General features: G+C 35.9%; 1 protein-coding gene across 6 annotated transcripts in view; it reads right to left on the bottom strand.

Annotated features, from left to right (window-relative positions):
* Window positions 1–18641, bottom strand: part of PICALM (phosphatidylinositol binding clathrin assembly protein) — a 106322-nt gene that overhangs the window by 1720 nt on the left and 85961 nt on the right. For 3 of the 6 annotated variants that reach the window (XM_061204061.1, XM_061204056.1, XM_061204057.1), the window contains 4 exons: window positions 15526–15549; window positions 14081–14140; window positions 12484–12588; window positions 895–991 (listed from right to left, as the gene is read on the bottom strand). In XM_061204061.1, coding sequence (XP_061060044.1) covers window positions 899–991; window positions 12484–12588; window positions 14081–14140; window positions 15526–15549 — 282 coding nt within the window. In that variant the 3' untranslated portion in view covers window positions 895–898. Of the gene's footprint in view, window positions 1–894; window positions 992–12483; window positions 12589–14080; window positions 14141–15525; window positions 15550–18641 lie in introns of those variants that run through there. The other 3 variants (XM_061204058.1, XM_061204059.1, XM_061204060.1) reach the window with 2 other exon arrangements.

Below are 18641 nucleotides of genomic sequence, written 5' to 3'. Positions count from 1 at the left end.
AGAGATAATTAAGGGAACAGTAATATTATGTTTACTAAAAATTTCTTTTCTAATATAAATCAAAATCTGAAAGATCTACAAAAGAATACTTTTCAATAGGGTGTCAACTAGTCACTCAGATATTTCTTCACTCATGATATCTTTATCCTTTAAACTGCTCATCCAAAGACATTACTGAAATAGATGTGCTAATAAACTGTTGTCAAATCAGAAGAGTACAAACTCTCAAAGATCCAGAAGGTGTATCTACACTGGGGGCTACGGCATCAAGAAGAACAAATGACATTGTCTTCCAGGAAAAGAGGCAGTGTGGATCAAAAGCAGAATCTTTCTATCAAAAAGGGCACTAAGTATTCACTTGCCTTTAATTTAAAAAAATATATAAGCTGATTTCTTGGAAAATACTACTATTTTAAAATAAAAAGGCACACATAAAAATATAACCCTTTATAGAAATTGTTAAAATGAATTCTTCACAATGAATCCTGGCCATTGAATCCAAGATGCTCCTAATAAAGCTTGAATCCAGTCCGTAAAATTGTGTTGTTCTCTATAAATCTTTTAAGACTGAATAAAACACCCAGTTTTTAACGGGTGGTGTTTGAGCTCATCCATCTGTTGTGCACAGTGGATGCTTATATGTACATATGTGAGACGGTCCTTTGATTTCACATCTTCTAATAATGTTAAAGATATTTTCCAAAAGTTCTTTGTCCTTATGCCCTGTCTTGATCTATTCTTCACCTAAAGAACAGAGGAGGAGGAGGAAGAGAGGGAACCTAGAGTCCTTTAAAGAAACAAAGGAGAAGAGTAAATAGTGCTTAATGTTTGGTAATTTTTAAAAGTATTGATATTTAAGTCCCCATCTCCCCCAACAAGCAGCAATACCTAAAGTGATTTATAAGAAATCCTCCAAAGAGAGCTCTGCAAAAGGGTCCTTTCCTGAAGCTCTGTGAGGACTGGGACTGGAGGGGCTGGATGCTGCCGACAGCTGGGGGAAAAGAAGACAGAGAGAGGGGAGAAAAAAAGATCTCAGAATGACAGAACATGAAAGCAGGAAATGTAATGAAAGAAGAAGTGGTTTTTGTTTTGTCATCTTTAATAAATATAATGGCAGCCCTTGCAGAAGGTGGAATTATTAAAACAAAAGTTTCAGTCACACGTCAAGTTAAAGGGTATCCAATGGCATGTGTTTTTCAGAAAACAAATTCTTGTTTCTGAATTCCAAAGGAATAAAGTCTTTTACCCGAAAAGGTCGAAATAAGCTGACCCATGGTTAAGACTTTTATTGTATGTGTGTGTGGGAGAGGGGAAGACGGGAACCACAGCCTAATTGTGAGCCACAGAAGACGGCTTCCTGTGTCCAGGCTGTCTGTCAAACGGTGTGTCAAACCTGACCTCAGTCCACACCCAACACATCTAGCTGCAATACCCTTTCCTTCCTTCCTCATAAGAGGTGGAAAGTCCTGTTCTCAGTGTTCACACTTTTTTGACATGGAGTTGTCTCCTGCCTGTTTATCTGGACATGCCACAGCTGATGCTTATACTCTGGGAGGTAGAAGGAGCTTAGAGGTTATCTGGTCCAACTACCCGCATACTGCCCTGAATATATGGAATACTTAAGATCTTTGGTTCAGCTTCCTGTTAGAATACATTCACTTTTTTCTTGGAATTTGCTCCTGTTGTTTAATTTGAATATACAGTAAGGCAAGTAGACTGTTGAACTCCATAACATATCTTTAGTATCCCTAAAGTACCAAGATGTTCACTTCATATATGTATCTCCTTCACCGAGCCTACTTTAAGAGTATTTTAAACCAAATATGAGCCATTTTAGTTTGGAACAAACTTTTAATTTTTTCCTACTCCTCCTGCATCAGATTGCAGAGGCATGCAAGCACAGGAATGTTCAACTGAGCATTAAATCAAAGTTAAGACTAAGTAGAAATAGTTTCAATTCATACCTCAACATTTGAATTCCTATAAAGGATTTCAAGGCTCAAAATCTGTCTTTGCTGGGTCAAAGTGATCTCATTTCTACCTTTTTATTTTCTTAAGAAAAGCACTATAGAGAATGAAGAGCCAATGAGTTTCCAACAAATATTACACCCCACATATATGCAATTTGTTGTTTTGGATGCCAAGATTCATTTACAGGTTTAGAAATCATCTTCAGTTATATTAGTGGTTGAGTCATTTTCTTAATCCACACCTTGTTCTCAGAAATAAATGTTCAAAGACAATGGGAAGAGACAATGGAAAAGTTGATGGAATTACACAAGCAGCTACAGATGGGAGGACAGGACAGCAGGTCTGGGTTTGGAGATTCAAGTATCATCCGTGCAGAGACAGAATAAGGTGCAACTTAATTAGAAAGACACTTCCTCCTCACCTTTCAGACCAACCAGGATGACCATTCAGAAGCGAAATGATTTTAAGTAAAGTGATCCCTGAGCTGGAGGGAGTTTAAGATTAACTGGGTTTTTCTCCAAAACAGGTTTTTTTCATTTGAAGTTAAAAAACAACAACAAAACCCCCCTGCTTACTGCAGATAGATAAGCATCCAAAATCAAGAGTCTCCCATGAGAGCCCCACACTAAAACATCTTCTTAAATCAAATTTTCATGAGGGCAGCAGTCTGAAGACCCGACAGTCTCAGAGGAAAATGCCCCTGAAGAATATGGTCAAAGGGAACACCATAATTCTGTTCTTTTCCGTATGTGAGCGTACTGCTGGAGAAAAGTCCTGGAGGCTTAAAAACAATGTTGAAGAGGATCAATTTTCCTTGAGGGAAAAAGTGCTAGTTTCTAACTAATACTTCTACTATTCTGTTAAAATTGGCAAAATAAACACATACATATGTCTTCTACCTATAAAAAACATGTAGCTAAATTAAAACATGAGAAAACAAGACTTAATATCCCTGCAGTAAGTTTCATATCATCAACACCCATTTCAAGCAGATGAAACCTTGGCCCAGACTGGATTGGCTGACTGCAGAGAGTGCCAAGGACTGAGCCATGGAGCAGCCCTTCACCAGCTGGTCCCACCCCTTCCTGGCACCTGTACCGAAGCATAGGCACATCATGTACTGGTGAGAAGGTAGTCAGCTCAGCGAGTAAATAAGGAAGCAGAAGGAAAGGAAATATACTGCAATGGCCCAGTTAATGCTCAAGGAAAGAAGGAAGAACAAAGTACACAAAGAAGCAACAGGATCCTGGTAGGTGAGAAGCAGCAGGATTTAAAGAGCCTGAGAAAGTCACGTCAACCCTCCTTTACTTGTAATTCTTGGGAGTAGATTAAAGAACACGTAGGGTTGCTACGTACTGGAGGATAAGGAATTAAAAAAAATAAAAAATCCAATGACCATCATTAATTACAAAATCACCATATTTTACAAGCCAGCATAAGACAAATTGTACCTGACCATTTCAGTAAAATTGTACTACAAATATGCCAACACACACACACACACACACACCAAACAAAAGAAAAAGACTTTCACTCATTTATTTCAAGTAACATTATCTATACCAAAATTCCCACAGAGCTTAAAAATTAGTACAGCTATCAGTTTGTTCAAATTAAATCGACCTATCTCAAACTAAATATGCCATTTAAACAAAGCAGTCAGTCTCACTAGTCTTACAGACATACTTAAAGTCTTCTCATTTTATAGGAAAATGAAATACTGAGAAGCAGTGAAAGAGTCGCATATAAATAAAAATACTAAAATGTACAAGTAATTGATGATGGCAACTCTCAGTTGACATTCCTTCACCCCCTCCCGCCACTCTAATCAACCTTAAAAAAAAAAAATGTTGAAATAGAAAAAAAAAAAAATCTAATGTTACCAAAAATCTTTGTTTTTATCTCCAGAGCAAAGATTTTTTTTGGCTGTAGTGTGTGTTTAGTATAGTAAAGATGAGAGTACAGAAATCATAAGTTAACTTTATAAAAAAGCAAACACATGGAGAATAAAGGAATTTTTAAAAAAGAATTCTATCAGTACACTAAAAGATCATAAAATAAAAATGGTTACTCCTTCATTCTACTCCCATTCAACACCAAAGAAAGAAAATTTCATGTTAGAACAGGAAAATAGCATCAGTCTCAGAAAGTGAACCTAGTGCAATTGAAAGCTTACGGGAGAGTAAAAGACTGGGTATTTAAGGACAAACTTGGCTGTGCTTAAAATTCTTAGAGAAGAAGCACCTTTGCCACATCTTTACATTTGAATTTGAATCCAAAAGCCTGGATAGCAAATAGCAATGCTGGAAACTCATTTTGTCTTTGTTGAAGAAGCAAAGTTAACATCTTAGGAAAAAATGGGTATATTTCCTTTGCCTGGGATGAGAGAGCACAGTATTATGGAAAGATGGAAAGGAATCTAATCCTGGCTCTTTTGTAAAATGAGGTTAAGAATATCAAGACCCAATACCCACATCCCCGTTAATGGCTGTCTTGAGGATTAAAATATACAAAAAGCACCCTGGCATATGTTAGTCACTCAAATATTAGTTCAACCTTCCTTACCACCTACAATCAAATGCTCATCTAGTCTTACATAATAGGACCCACTCTGTCTTCTCTGTGTTGCTCTTATAAGAGTCCTTATTTTACCATCAACCAGTCACTTGTGCTTCCATTTTATACTCACCTTTAGGCTCCTCAGATGTAAGAAACATATTCTCCCTGTCTCCTGTTCAGCAACTAGCAGTGACTTACACATATTATAAGCATGCATTCTATAACATGCTAAATTAAAATGTTTTTTGGTGATAAAACAAGCTCTGTATAAAAATGGTCACCAAAGTGGGATAATAGAAGTATTAGAACTTCCCTATTAATTTTTACCCTTTTAAAATGTCTATTTTTACATGTTATTTAATGTACATAACATATTGTTGTAGGGATATATAAATATAAATACACTGAGGGTACATGCTTAAAGAGTATTTTCCTGATATTGCTGTGCAATGGAAACATTTTAGAAACCTCAGCTCTACTTAATATGATTTCACAGAGATGTCAGATATAAAACTGAGCACAGAAAGGTATGTTGTTTTTGAATAATGTTAGACCACGGCCAGACCACTGAATCCAGATGCATAGGGATATAAACATATAGTGCTGCATTTCAAAATTTTATACTAAAGATAATGCTATTCTCAGCTGCCTCTGTGAAGTATGGCTAAAAGAGAGGACTTCTTTCTCTACTGCATAAGGCAGAGGGCCTGTCCTGTACATTGAGTCTAGTGTCTTTTGATAACTGCTTCTTGGGTTTATGCTTAACACAACCCATCTTGGGCTTCTGCCCATCAATAACATCACAAAGTTACGCCAACCTTACTCCTGTCACCTTCAAAGCACTACTTCATCTTGTCTTAGGGGCACCAGACAGTGACCTAAGAGGATTTCTCTTTGAATGTATGTTGTTTCTAAACCTCTCTGCTGCTAGAGTCCACATAACTTAAAACTATTAACATAGGAGTGACATTATTCCAAAATGGCATCTAAGTCATCTCCTTAGAATTATGGCAACCTAAACCGACAAAGAGTTAAAGAAGACCAAATTGGAGAGAGGGAAATAGATCAAAAGATTTCCTAAACTCATGGGAGGAAATACTATTAACTGACCTAAGCCAAAAATAAACAACATTTCTGTATATCAGAATTATTTGCAAGGGTAAGAGAAGTCTGTTTAAAGTTCCATTTGATGGATGGAAATCATGAAAACTGGCTCAGCTTATTTGAATAAAATGTTCACTGCTCATTCATATTAGACTCTTACCCCTTGAAAACCAAAGAAAATGAAAAGCTGTAAGGTTTATGTCAACTGGTACATAAGGAGACAAAATAATAATTACATGTGCCTACAATGCACCACTTATTTGCTGTTTATTGAAAATATGGCACTTTTGTTTGGTTAAAAAAAATTTCCAAACTGTGTTCCATCTATGAGCTTGAGGCTACCTGCTTTTACCTGATTGATCTATTGGGCTTCCACTAAAAACGTCTAAGACAGAGTTCCTTAGACTTAGACATTTTCAAAAGAGGTCTGCCCCTCCCCACAAAAAGAGACTTATAAACTGTATTAAATTGGACCAAATAAAGATTTTAATTATTATAAAATAAAGCTTGGTACTTTAGGGTAACACCACCTCCACAAATGCTGAGCCAATTCAGGTGCTGCTGATAGAGTCCTCAAGAGCGGTGTGTCGGGTTCCTGTGAACAATGTCCAGCGTCTACACCTCACGTGGATGATTCAGGCCCTAATGCAGACCGTGCTCAACCAGCCTGCCCCATCCCCACACCCCAGTGACCACCCTAGCCTGTGGCTCTCTGTGAGTTTATCTGATGTCATCAGATAATAGTGAGTCATGATTAAGGTTTCAAAATAATGAACTATGAATTACTATATTTACCATAAAGATAATTTGTAACACATGGGAAGAAATATAAACTGTATTATTATAAATCAGAAGTTGGGAATAGGGACGCTTCATGGAATAGAAACAATTTCTGAAAATAGGGCAACCTTGTAACATTTTCTTCTAAAGACAAAAAAGGTTCCTTATAATCATCAATAAAAAAACATAAACATCCACATTCCTAAGTCAATTACAAATATTTTCATTTGGACTGTTCAACAAACTTATAAAGTACACAAGGTAAAAATCACCATTCTATAGATAAAGAAACTGAGGCTCATCGAAGTTACATAGACAACTTTCTCTGAAACACCTGGTTAGTGAGGAGTCGAGCTGAGAGTCTGTTGAACTGTATCCCCTAAAAAGATATGTTGAAGTCCTGACCCCCATGAATGTATTTATGAATGTGACCTTATTTGGAAATAGGGTCTCTGCAGTTGTAATCAAGTTACGACGAGGTCATTAGGGTGGGCCCTAGTCCAATGACTGATTTCTTTGTAAAAAGAAGGAAATGCCATGTGAAGACAGAGACACAAGGAGGACGCCATGTGAAAGAGGCAGAGACTGAAGTGCTGCAGCTCTAAGTCAAGGAATGACTGGGGCTACCAAAAGCTGGAAGCGGCAAGGAAGGATCCTCCTCTAGAGAATTCAGAAGCAGCATGGCCCTACTGACACCTTGTTTTCGGACTTTAAGTCTCCAGAACTGTGAGAGATTAAATTCCTGTTGTTTTAAGAAATCGAGTTTGTGGTACACTTTGTTACAGCAGCCCCAGGACACTAATAACAGACTCGAAAGCAGATCTGCTGATTCCAAGGCTGGTGCTTTGCTTTCTCTCTAAAATCTGCTATCTCAATCTCAACTCAGCTAGAATTCATGCTATATTTTAATGTACAGAAAAAAGTTTAAGAGTAGAGAAATAATTTTTTAAAAAGGACTTCTCTAGTAAATGTTAGACAGTCAATACACCTGTGTGCTTTCTATATTCACAGTGCTGTACACAATCACTGATGTTCATCATGAAGATTTTGTAGAACTTCACAGTCACCCAAGATTTTATGAACATGTTCTAAGTTTTGTTTAAAACAAGAATTAGATTTCCACCTTTTAGAAAAAATGTTCTCAGCAAAAATCCAGTGAAAAGGCCTGGTCGTACATCTTGTCTTATTAACAATAATGGTAAGCAGACGGGACTCCTCCAATTTTTGTTTTGACTGATTTGGGTATGCCCAGGGGACTGCAGAAACATTCTCACCTATGGTCCTAAATCCCAATTCCCAAAGCAAATCCCCTCATGGGATCTTCTACTAAGCAAGGACGAATGAGCACAACACACTGCTGACAAGGCAAAAGGCCTTCACAGAAATGCAGCTGGGCAGATCAGCTGACAGAGAGGCACTGCCAACACCCACAGTTAACATACCAAGAAAGTAAAAAAAACAAAAAACAAACAAAAGAAACTAAACTAAGCCTAAAAGCAAAGAGAGCTATTAGTTCTTATACACAGGAAAGTCATTAAAAAGGCTTTTTTTTTTTTTTTGGTAAGACTTGAATTATTCCAATATCCAAAGCCAACAGTGCCCCCATTGAGATCGGTAAAAAGCACTCACAACTAGCCCTTGTGTCCTTTCAGACACTTAACTGATGTCATACTTACTAAATTTGGCCGATACAAACAAAACCCAGCAGCCATTTTACATCTTTAGCCACATCCTCCGTTAAAAAAAACCCTCAAAGCCCCCCAATACCAATCAAGAAAACAATAAAACTTTTAATATGCTTATTTTAAAAATTAAACCCCCAAATGTAACACTGTACTCTATTTAAAAATTAAATCCCCAAATGTAACACACTAACACTCTACTATGGTTTTCATATTGCCTTTGGAAAAACAGATAAGGGATGAGTTTGAGTTTCTCATATAAATAAGTGATAAGAACATAATAAACACAACCCTCCCCCTCAAAAACCTTCAACATCTAAACTGTCTTATAAACATTCATTAAGAGAATGTTAGTTCATGTCACAGTAACTTAAAAAAAGTGAAACTAACTAGGTTAACTGTCTTCATGCTTAGTAACATAATAGCTGCATAATGCAATGCAGAATGAGTTTATAAAATATTGACCAGCAATGGACATTTCAATTTATATACCAGTAAGTACCAGTAAGATTTATACAAAGCATGAGCGAGAGGGCGTTAAGAGTCCCCACTCTCCCCAAGTTAATCAACACATCAGTAACTGGTAACACGCAATCAAATAGTGTGAGGAAGCACAGAAGAGAAAAAAAAAGCACTAACCATAGGTATCTAGTGTTTTCCATGTAGTCAAACATCTAGAAAGATGCACTCATGTAAAACATTAAAAAAAAAAAAAACAAAAAAGCTACAACGTTAGGCATGAAACACAAGAATATAATACCCATCTTTAAGCACCTAATAGTTGTGTTAAAATATCTTAAAAAATACAGAATGAGCCAGCACAAAAAATGGGAACAGAATAAGTGTATAGGCGTATAGGAAGGCATAATTTCAACACTACAGTGTAGTCTATTAGATTAAAGTTATACTGAAGACCATTTCCTAAAGAACAAAAAGTCTGAGCTAACAGCCACGTGGAAGGTATTAGCTACTTTCTCGCTAGCAGGCACTAACACAGCACTAAGAGTAATCTAGATACAATTTAGAACACACAACACATTGTTTGAAATACCTCACTAATGGTAATATGATAAATATATGTGGGAGGGTTGAGGTACTCTCAAGAATATTAACTTGGTTCAATGGTAAGTAGGCAAGAGACCAGGAGCTACAAGTTATGCCTTTGGTAAGTAATGGCTCCCAAAAGAAATACTTCAAGGAATAGGAAAGAGCTGGAGAACTGGGATTTGATTATAAGATTCTATTTTAATGGCATCTGACTTATATTTAAACTATCATTTACTTTACAATGTACAAAGAGACGTCTCTGCCTCAAGGAATTTTTATTGAAAAAAGAGCAAAACAATGAGAGAACAATTAAAAGGCAATTCATTAAGAAAAATTATTTTGGTTACTACTACCACTGGATGGACAAAGTTAATGCAAGGGACTGGCTAAGAATCATTAAAATACTAAAGCATGAGAAAATCTTTCCTACTTCAAAGATAAATAGTTTAATTTTTAAATGATTAAAAATATTCAATCATGAAATTAAAGGTGTCTTTATTCTTCAGGTGACAGTCATCTAACATTTTAACTTATGGTCTATTAGCCATGAAATTAAACCAATTTTGAACACTGCTATAAATTATTACAATGGTTATAAGTAAGTAAAAAGATATACCGATGAGAAGCAGAGTAAGTTATGAAATGGTAAAGGTAAGTTTTCAACCAAATTCACTTGTTTGACAAATAATGGTCAAAAACTATTATGAATCAGGCACTGTTTTAGGAACCATGAACACAGAAGTAAACAAGCCACATATAAGCCTGCCTCTATGAGGGTTACAATCTAATATAGGAGCCTCTTGCTAGATCAGATGGATGGATGGATGAACGGACAAATGGACAGACTGACGGACAGATGTCAAGTAGTGGTAAGTTCTATAAAGAAAAATAATGCAGAATAAGGAAAAGAACTTCAGATCTCAGAAGAACTGAAAAGGGACAAGACATGACTAAGAATGAGTAAAGAGTAAATGCACTTTATGACAGACAAAGGACTTCTGGAAAACACAAACAGCAGCAGAATACTGGATACTTATCAAGAGTTACAAAGGCATGGGAATTGAAGAAGCTGAATATTCTGTTTATTCATTATTATTCTTACAAAGAGGGAGATTCTGTGAGGTAGTTTTTATGACAGAAGGAAAGCCTTACATTTCAGTTATATTAGATTTGTCTCCTCAGATTTCTGAATATGGAGATGAGATGATACAAATGCTGCCTATAAAAGTTTACTCCAGTACCTACAAAATGGATTAAATTAGAAAGGCAAGAAAAGTTCCAATCTGGGCAAAGGATATAGACTGCAAGAAGGGTGGAGCTAATAATAGCAGAGGAACAATTAGTGGGACTTTGTGACAAGACATATGGAAAACAAAGGGGGAAAAGGAATTAAAAGTAACATTATAAAATTTAAGATTCTGACTTTCAACTGATTCAAATAACTGCATAAGGAGAAGACCAAAGCCTCTTTGAGCCACTTTACTGCCACCTGATTTTCTTTTCCTAGTTATCAATTTCCTTCCTTCACAGGCTTTTCTCAATCAGTAATATTTAAAATTAAGTACTCACTTCAAATTTGATTTCTCAACTAGAAACTTATTACCTTAATGTTCTCATTCTCTTCTGTTCTGGTATAATTAGAAAAAGGCAGTTCTATCACTCTTTCATTTAAAGAACCTGGAAATTCTTGCACTATTTTTGATGTTTCAGTGAAAGTTACATGGATTTCAAAAGGAAACAGGATATAAAATCTGTGTTAAGAACACATGCCAGGGGGCCAGCAATTTTTTTAAAGGTAGATTTTTTACTAAGATTTTTATTTTTACTATATTAAAAAAAAAAACTTCATATAAAATGTTTCAAGGTTAAAAGTATTATCCAAAATTGTATAGGATGCTCTTGACAACTACAGTAGTTATATCCCAAATACATAAATATAGTTTATAATCCAACAGGAAACCCAAGGAATTAGCAGAGTGCTTCGTTGCTGACAAAAGGAAGACAGTACTACTGTAGTGGCCACAGGGGCTGAGTTGCACTAGTAGAGAGGCAGTGTGGCACAAATGAGCACTCGACCAGGAATCAAGGATTCTGGGAGCTAAGTTGCATTTCACCACTTAGTTAAAGAACCTTTCCAAGTCTCAACTTCCTTTATCTATAAAGATAAAGGATGATGACAATAGTGATCCTAGGCCCATCTACCTTAAAGATTATTTCGAGAATAAGATGAGATAACGTATGTGAAAGTGCTTGGAAACTGTCAGGCAGCATCCAAGCTTAAGGTAACAATACATTCTGTTTTTGAGACAGAAGCTTCAACTGGATCAATACAAATAATTTTGGCAATGTAACAGTGTATGCACTGGCAAGTGTAATACTTATATCCATTCAAGTGGAAAAGGAATAAGTCCATTACCAAACGCTCCCATGAATGTTTTCAAATAGCATTAAACACATAAAGTAACCAATCAGTTGGCATCAGAAGCCAAGAAAGGTGTACTTTAACAATCACATGTCATTATTTCTAACTGTTAAACGATATGGGCACAGCCACAGATACAGAAGGACAAGCTGTCCTATCACTTTACAAGGATCTCATTCCATAGTATGCCGCCAGAGAAGTAAATAACAGAGAAACTTCATATCTCCTCTCCTAACCAAAATGAGGAGAAGCTTTTTTCAGATAAAAACAGATTCCCCTGATGCTAACAATGAGATGAAAAAGAAAGTGAATATTTAGGTGAATTTTCTTGAACTGGAAGAAGGCCTTAGAAACATTTGAAGAGGAAAGTCTTTCCTGTGAAGACATTAGGTCAGCATGGCATTTCAAGCTTTTGTGCCCTTTTGGGGGGTTTGCTTTTAAATATGATCTTTAGCAGCAGGAAGTTATCTAATGAAAAAACAGCATTCACAACTTTTGAAGACTTGTCAAGTTTCACAAACATCTCAAAGGCAACACCTTTATTGTAGCACCATTCAAGCCAAGGCACTGAGTTCTGAGTTCAAGGTTTCTAAGGCCCACAAAGGAGAGCATGTCAGAATCATTATCAGAAAAAAGGTTCCTTAACCTCAGAAAAACCATCCTCTGAACCCACCAACTGTAAGTTATCAAGAATTTTCCATCTTTAATATTTGTAATCTGCTTATCCTTTCTTTCCAAATAATCAATATTCCTAAAAACTCTTAGATGAGAAAGATACGCGAAGAAAATAACATCCACAATGAAGGGGAAAAAATGCTAATAACCTGCTTCTCAAGTTGTATAAAAGGATTTTTTGCTATTATATTTCTTCCACATCAAGCACATTAAAACAGTTACGTGTAGCATGTTAATTAGTACCTGTGCTCCTGATACAGGGCCAAAAGGGTTTGGTGGTCTCATGACAGGCTGGCTGTATATTAAGGTTGGTTGTGTCATTACAGGTACACTGCCCATTTGAGGAGGCTAAAAAAACAAAAAATGTCAAGTTAAAGGATGTTAACTCACATTTTCCTTATTATGCGTAAGTAAACAAGAAGGATGACAGGGATGAACAGTACTAGTACTTTTGCATTAACTCAAAGGGAAAATACCTGTAAATGCAAATAAGACTGACAGCTACAAATTTTTAAGAGTATTTTTTTTATACGGAAAGTCTTTAATGTGCTCATCTTTTAAAGTTTGCAAAAAAAGCTCAACTTTTTCTATATGAGTTGCAAAATTCAAACTGTGATAAACAGACAAAATAATTTAGACCAAAAAAATTTCCAAATTTGCCAGCTTTAGACATGGGAAACTTGAAACTACAAAATGGCTAAGACATTTCAAAGCAAACTGCCTTTGTATATCAAATCAAGTTCTTACGCCATTATGCAAATAAGCACAAGGGAAAATAGTTGATTGTTTGAAGAAGTTTACTCCCAATGGTTCTTTCATTTTATTTCAGACATTTTCAGGGAAAACCAAGAGGCTTAAATTACACACAAAGAGGTTAGTTCATTCTTAAATAATTGAAAATAAATCTCAACCAACCATCTCTTTAAAAATTACCACTCCATGGTATAAAATTAACGTAAGTGACAAAATAGAGTACACACTGACCATATTATTTTGGTTAAAATGCTATATTCTAAAACCTTATCTTTCTGCAAGTTCTATTTAACCTTTTAGGATGACTCCTATTTGTAGTGAGAGATTCATTTTGAGTTTTTTGTGCAGACACCTTTTTTATGTAATGACTACTAATCCAAAAGCTGTGAAACATCTTCATATGCAGGAAAAGAGCTACAGATGTATAATAAATGAAGTAGCAGAAGCAGCCACAGTAGCAATACCAACGGATGCAGTGCTGCCTCCCACCAGCAACAGTTCCGCCAAGTGTGTGGTGGGCTGAAGCCACTACCTTCATTCTTATTTATGTGAGTCTATGTATTAAGAGAGTTGGGAGAGTAAGGGCAGTCTAGAATGTGGGTTGTGGGCAGCTTAAAGGTTTAAGGACTGTTTCTGTACTATACCAATCATGTCATAGGAAAATTTCTGCAGCCTTTACTAAACTAAATTTACCCCCTACACAATTCAAGAAATATTAATTCCCCCCTTCCCCTAGAGTGGTATTCAGGTTATAAGACCTCACTGGTATTAATGTAAGGTCAGAGTAACAAAGACTTGGAGTTAACATTAATGTTTAAATGAGTTCATAATGAAGTATAAAATGCCTAGCAAACTTATGAGAGGAAAAATAAGCCAAGTAAATACAGTGAACATTAATAAACAGTATTTGTTGTATAATGACTATTCTAGAAATACTTATGAAACCTATGCTATGGTGCCAGGTTCTGTGTTAGGCATTAAGGATATATGTGGCACTAAGTTCTTTTTTCAGTTAAATTGGGAAATAAATGCATGTTAAATGTGAGTCAACCTATTTTCAAAAAGCTGTGTTGGGAAAAATACTTACGATTCCATATCCTATCATGCCTGTTGGTGTAGTAGCAGGATAGGCCATTACAGGGGGTGCCTGACATGATGAAAGAAAGAATAAACAAGGAAGTATAATTCATGTATGTCAACCGAGTTCAAGGAATTAATAGCTGTAGTTCCACTAAAAAGAATTGCTAAGACAGCTGTGATTAAATATGACATTTGTGTTCGCTAATAATTGTGTCAATTAAAGCTCAATGAAAAAAAGTGTCTTGAAATCAGCGGAAAAGCAGAATTATCAGAAAGAAAAAATACCATTTAAAGTTAGATACAACAGTGATCTAAGATTTCAATGTGCTTTTACAAGCTTTAAAAATATTCAGATTTTTAAAAATATTCAAAGTTCTAAAATTTAAAGTCTATCACCAACATAAAAAATGTTTGCTTAGAAAAGTAGCATTACTGAATGTTTTCCTAGGTACTTCATTTTCTGAGCAAAAAAAAATGTAAAGATCCCAAATCAATGAACAATCTGATCTTCCAAAAAATTAGTTTCTAAGGACCTCATTCACTCTTTTCAAATAACTCCAAAGATTTCAAACCACTATGGAGTATGACTACTTCTAAGAAGCACAAGTTCCTACGTAGAGTATGTATACTAGTATTCCTTCTAATTTATTCCGTAAATTATTTAAACTATCTTCTGCAAAGCACCAATTCGGAAGAGCAATACATTTTTAAGTCTGTTTGTGCTTTAAGTCCTAAAAGAGCCATCTACCACTAAGATGTTTAAGGTCCCTTCCGCCTCCCACTTTAACTCAAAATATACAATCTCAGCACAGAATCATTTTAGATATATCTGCTGTCTTAACAACATTCCCTGTGTGTGTTATCTTATAATAAAAACTGAAGCTGAATACAGGTGAAAGACCAATAACACTGTTAAAACATGAAAAAATAACAAATTATATGGCAATTTGAACATACACATGGAGAAGTTAAATGAAGCATAACTAAAGTGAACAGTTAAAAGTTTAGTATTTGGGTGAGCATGTAGGACTTATTGGTCTCTCCCTACTTAAAAACCAAGAGCTGCGAGAGCAGTAGACAAACTGCCAAGTTCAGCAGAAGCCTGTAAGATTTCATGCAATTGTTATTTTCAACATTACCACAATCAACATTTCCCTTCATTCAGAAGTCATCAAGTGCATAGTGGCAGCACAGATACAGACACAGACACCCAGCCATCTGGCAGCAAATGGCAGAATATTAAGCAAGAAAAAAAATTTGTATTTCCCATGCCACCATCAGCATCAATTCTGCAACAAACCCACAAAATCAGTAGATGCTAGGAAGAATTTTTGGCACATTGAAAATCTGAATGTGAAAACAAGTAATAGCTAGAAGGTTATGAGATTCTGCTACAGCATTGGTTAACAGCATGCCAATTTATTGCAAAAAGGCTAGTTTTTGGTCACTTACGTATTGTGGAAAATGCATGCCATTCTGTTTTTCCCAGGGAGAACAATTACATAATGCAATAACACTGGATTAGAACAAGTACTTACACAACAGAAAATACATAGAGAGCATTTTAGTTCACATGAACATTCATTAACTACCTAAAATCCCTTGTATTTCCAGTATCTAATGAAAGAACATCTATACTAAAACACTATCAAGGTTGACAAGGGAAATTTAGTCTTTGGCATCATCACCTTACTTACATAATAGTTTATCGATTACAAGCGTCATTAAAACATAAAATCTATCAGTAGCATCAACAGTGCAAAATTCAGTGCATCCCATAAACAGGGTTGCATTGTATAATGTCTACCACAGAAAAAAAGCAAGCAGTAATGAAAAGAGTTGGTAGTGTAACATCATTATATATTTTAATAAAACATCAATGAATGTTTAAAATTTTTAAAAATTTAAAAACCTTGACAGTGTTTAAGGATTAATAAAAAGGTTAGAAATGTAAAGAAATGTCAAAAGCAGCAGTTTATCTAAGTAGTGAATCACATCACCAGCCCTAAATGTTAGTCATTAAAAAGAACCTCTATAAAATACATACATACAAATGTTTTAACAAAATCCTTAAGAGATGATGTACCTTACCATATACAACACAGCACCATAGATATTGCTTCTTATCAACAAATTCTAGATGGTTAGATGCCTATTACATGCTAATAGTCAATCTTAAGTCAAGTGCTATTCGCAAACTTCTAATACTTCATATAGATTAATACTAATTTAATACAAAATAAGAAAATATTCATTGTATTTTTATATCATTTGGATTTATATCATTCCTCATATATTATCAATGTATAATTCACTCCTGAGGCTATAAAATCTACTAACCTAACCTCCTGCCATCCCTAGTCAGAGAGGTGTGTTAGAGTGGGAAAAACACTGGATTCCGAGTCAGAAGGGATGGAATTCAATTTAAATCTGCTTTCTAGTTGCTTTGCACTTGAGGGAAAAAAAAAATTGCATAACTTTATCCTTACAGTTGGGACAATAGCTGCTCAAACTCCCCCAAGAGTGCACTATTTACAGACTCAGGATAGTGTGTGTGTGTGTGTGTAAAAATGTGAACTATTTAAATGCAAGGTTTTATTATTGGTGACGGTAGTGACCACTACCAGAGAAAAAGTACTGATTTAAAAAGGTGGCTAAATTTCAATACTGTTTTCCATTAATGAAGACTGAAACTAATAAAACTCTTTAATGTCATGTAAAACTTTAACAGCACACTATTTTTAGCTCAGCCTTATTAATTTTAACATACAATTAACCCAAGGAAACAGTGAAACAGCACAGTGCTCTGGAAGAGACTTAATAACAAAAAGTAGTTATAACAAGGATAATGTGGGGAGATCAGCTCTGTGCTTTGTAACGACCTAGAGGGGTGGGATGGGGAGGGTGGGAGGGAGACTCAAGAGCGAGGGGATATAGGTATACATATAGTTGATTCACTTTGTTGTACAGCAGAAACTAACACAACATTGTAAAGCAATTATAACCCAATAATGATGTAAAAAATAAATAAAATGAAAAAAAATTTTTAAAAAAAGAACTAATGCCCCTGAAGGTATATTAAAAAAAAGTGGGCAATATACATGTGGCTGATTCACTTTGCTGTACGGCAGAAACTAACACAACATTGTAAAGCAACTATACTCCAACAAAAAAAATAAAAAATTTAAAAAAAAAAGGATAATGGGGGTCTCTAACAACAACAGAAAGGATACAATGTGTGGCTTGTGTAATCAAATGCTGCTTATTAGCACACTGTTGCAAGAAAGCATGTTTCAAATTTTTCTACAAAAAGAAATTGGTTTTCTCTGACCCAGGGAGACTTACTGGATTGGTAAAACAGCAGCTGACCAAGGATAGGGGTACAGCCACAAAACTACTCTGGGACGACCATACCTTATAGTAATTAAAACCATTAGAACTTCTTCAGTACTAGATGCTAACTCATTAATTATCATATACAATTAATTTTCATTATCATGGATTCTGTATTTGCAAATTTGCTATGCACTGAAATTTATTTGTAATCTCAAAATCAATACTTGTGGTGCTTTTGAAGTCATTCATATATGTGCGCAAAGTGGTGAAAAATTTGTCACCGGATGCATTCATTCTCAGCTGAGGTCAAACAAGGTGGGGCTGCGCCTTGTTTCAGCTCTGACATGACGATGACCAGAAGATGCAGAAGTAGGGAACAGTGTCGTGTACTGCAAGAAGCTCTGGCTCTGGGGCCAGTTGGATAGGGCAAGAGTCTCTCAATTCAGGCACCCATTAGCGGGGAGCCCTCAGGCAAGTCACTTAACACCTCTGGCACTCGTTTTCTCTTTCGTAAAATAAAAAAATATATAATCCACTAGAATGAGTTTTTTTGTTTTGGGATTTAAGATTATAATCTATGTGAGATGTGTATGTGTATAGGCATACTCAGTTAAAACTATACTTGCTTGGCTTTTGTTAATACTGTCATATAATTTATATAGTTGATTCTCCTTATTTGCTGCACTTATAGTCTTAAAGTCACCAGAACACTGAATTAGTGAACACTGCACCATCAGTGCAGTGGTCCCCAACCTTTTTGGCACCAGGGACGGGTTTCAGGGAACACAATTTTTCCTCAGGTGGAGGAGCAGGGAGAGAATGGCTCAGGCGGTAATGCCAGCGATGGGGAGTGGCAGATGAAACTCCGCTCGCTTGCCCGCCACTCACCTCCTGCTGTGCGGCCGGGTTCCTAACAGGCAGCGGACCCATACTGGTCTGTGGCCCCAGGGGTTGGGAAGCCCTGCATTGGTGAACACTGAGCCACTGTTGGGGGAAATACGTGTATGTGTGTGAATCTAGCAATTGGTTCAGTGTTAAGGTTATTTATTTATTGTAGATAAATGAATAATAGATTTGAAACCAGCAGTAGAGAATAGTGATTAAGAGAATATGCTCTGAGGTAAGGCTGCCTGGGTTCTAAAAACCCGCCCAATCTCTGTGATCTGGGCGTATTACTTAATAACCCTGTGTTTTCATTTCCTCATCTGTAAAATTGGGATAACAACAGTTAC

This window comes from Eubalaena glacialis, chromosome 10, assembly GCF_028564815.1.
Source record: "Eubalaena glacialis isolate mEubGla1 chromosome 10, mEubGla1.1.hap2.+ XY, whole genome shotgun sequence".
NCBI lineage: Eukaryota > Metazoa > Chordata > Mammalia > Artiodactyla > Balaenidae > Eubalaena > Eubalaena glacialis.
This window is presented reverse-complemented; position numbering and strand designations above follow the sequence as displayed.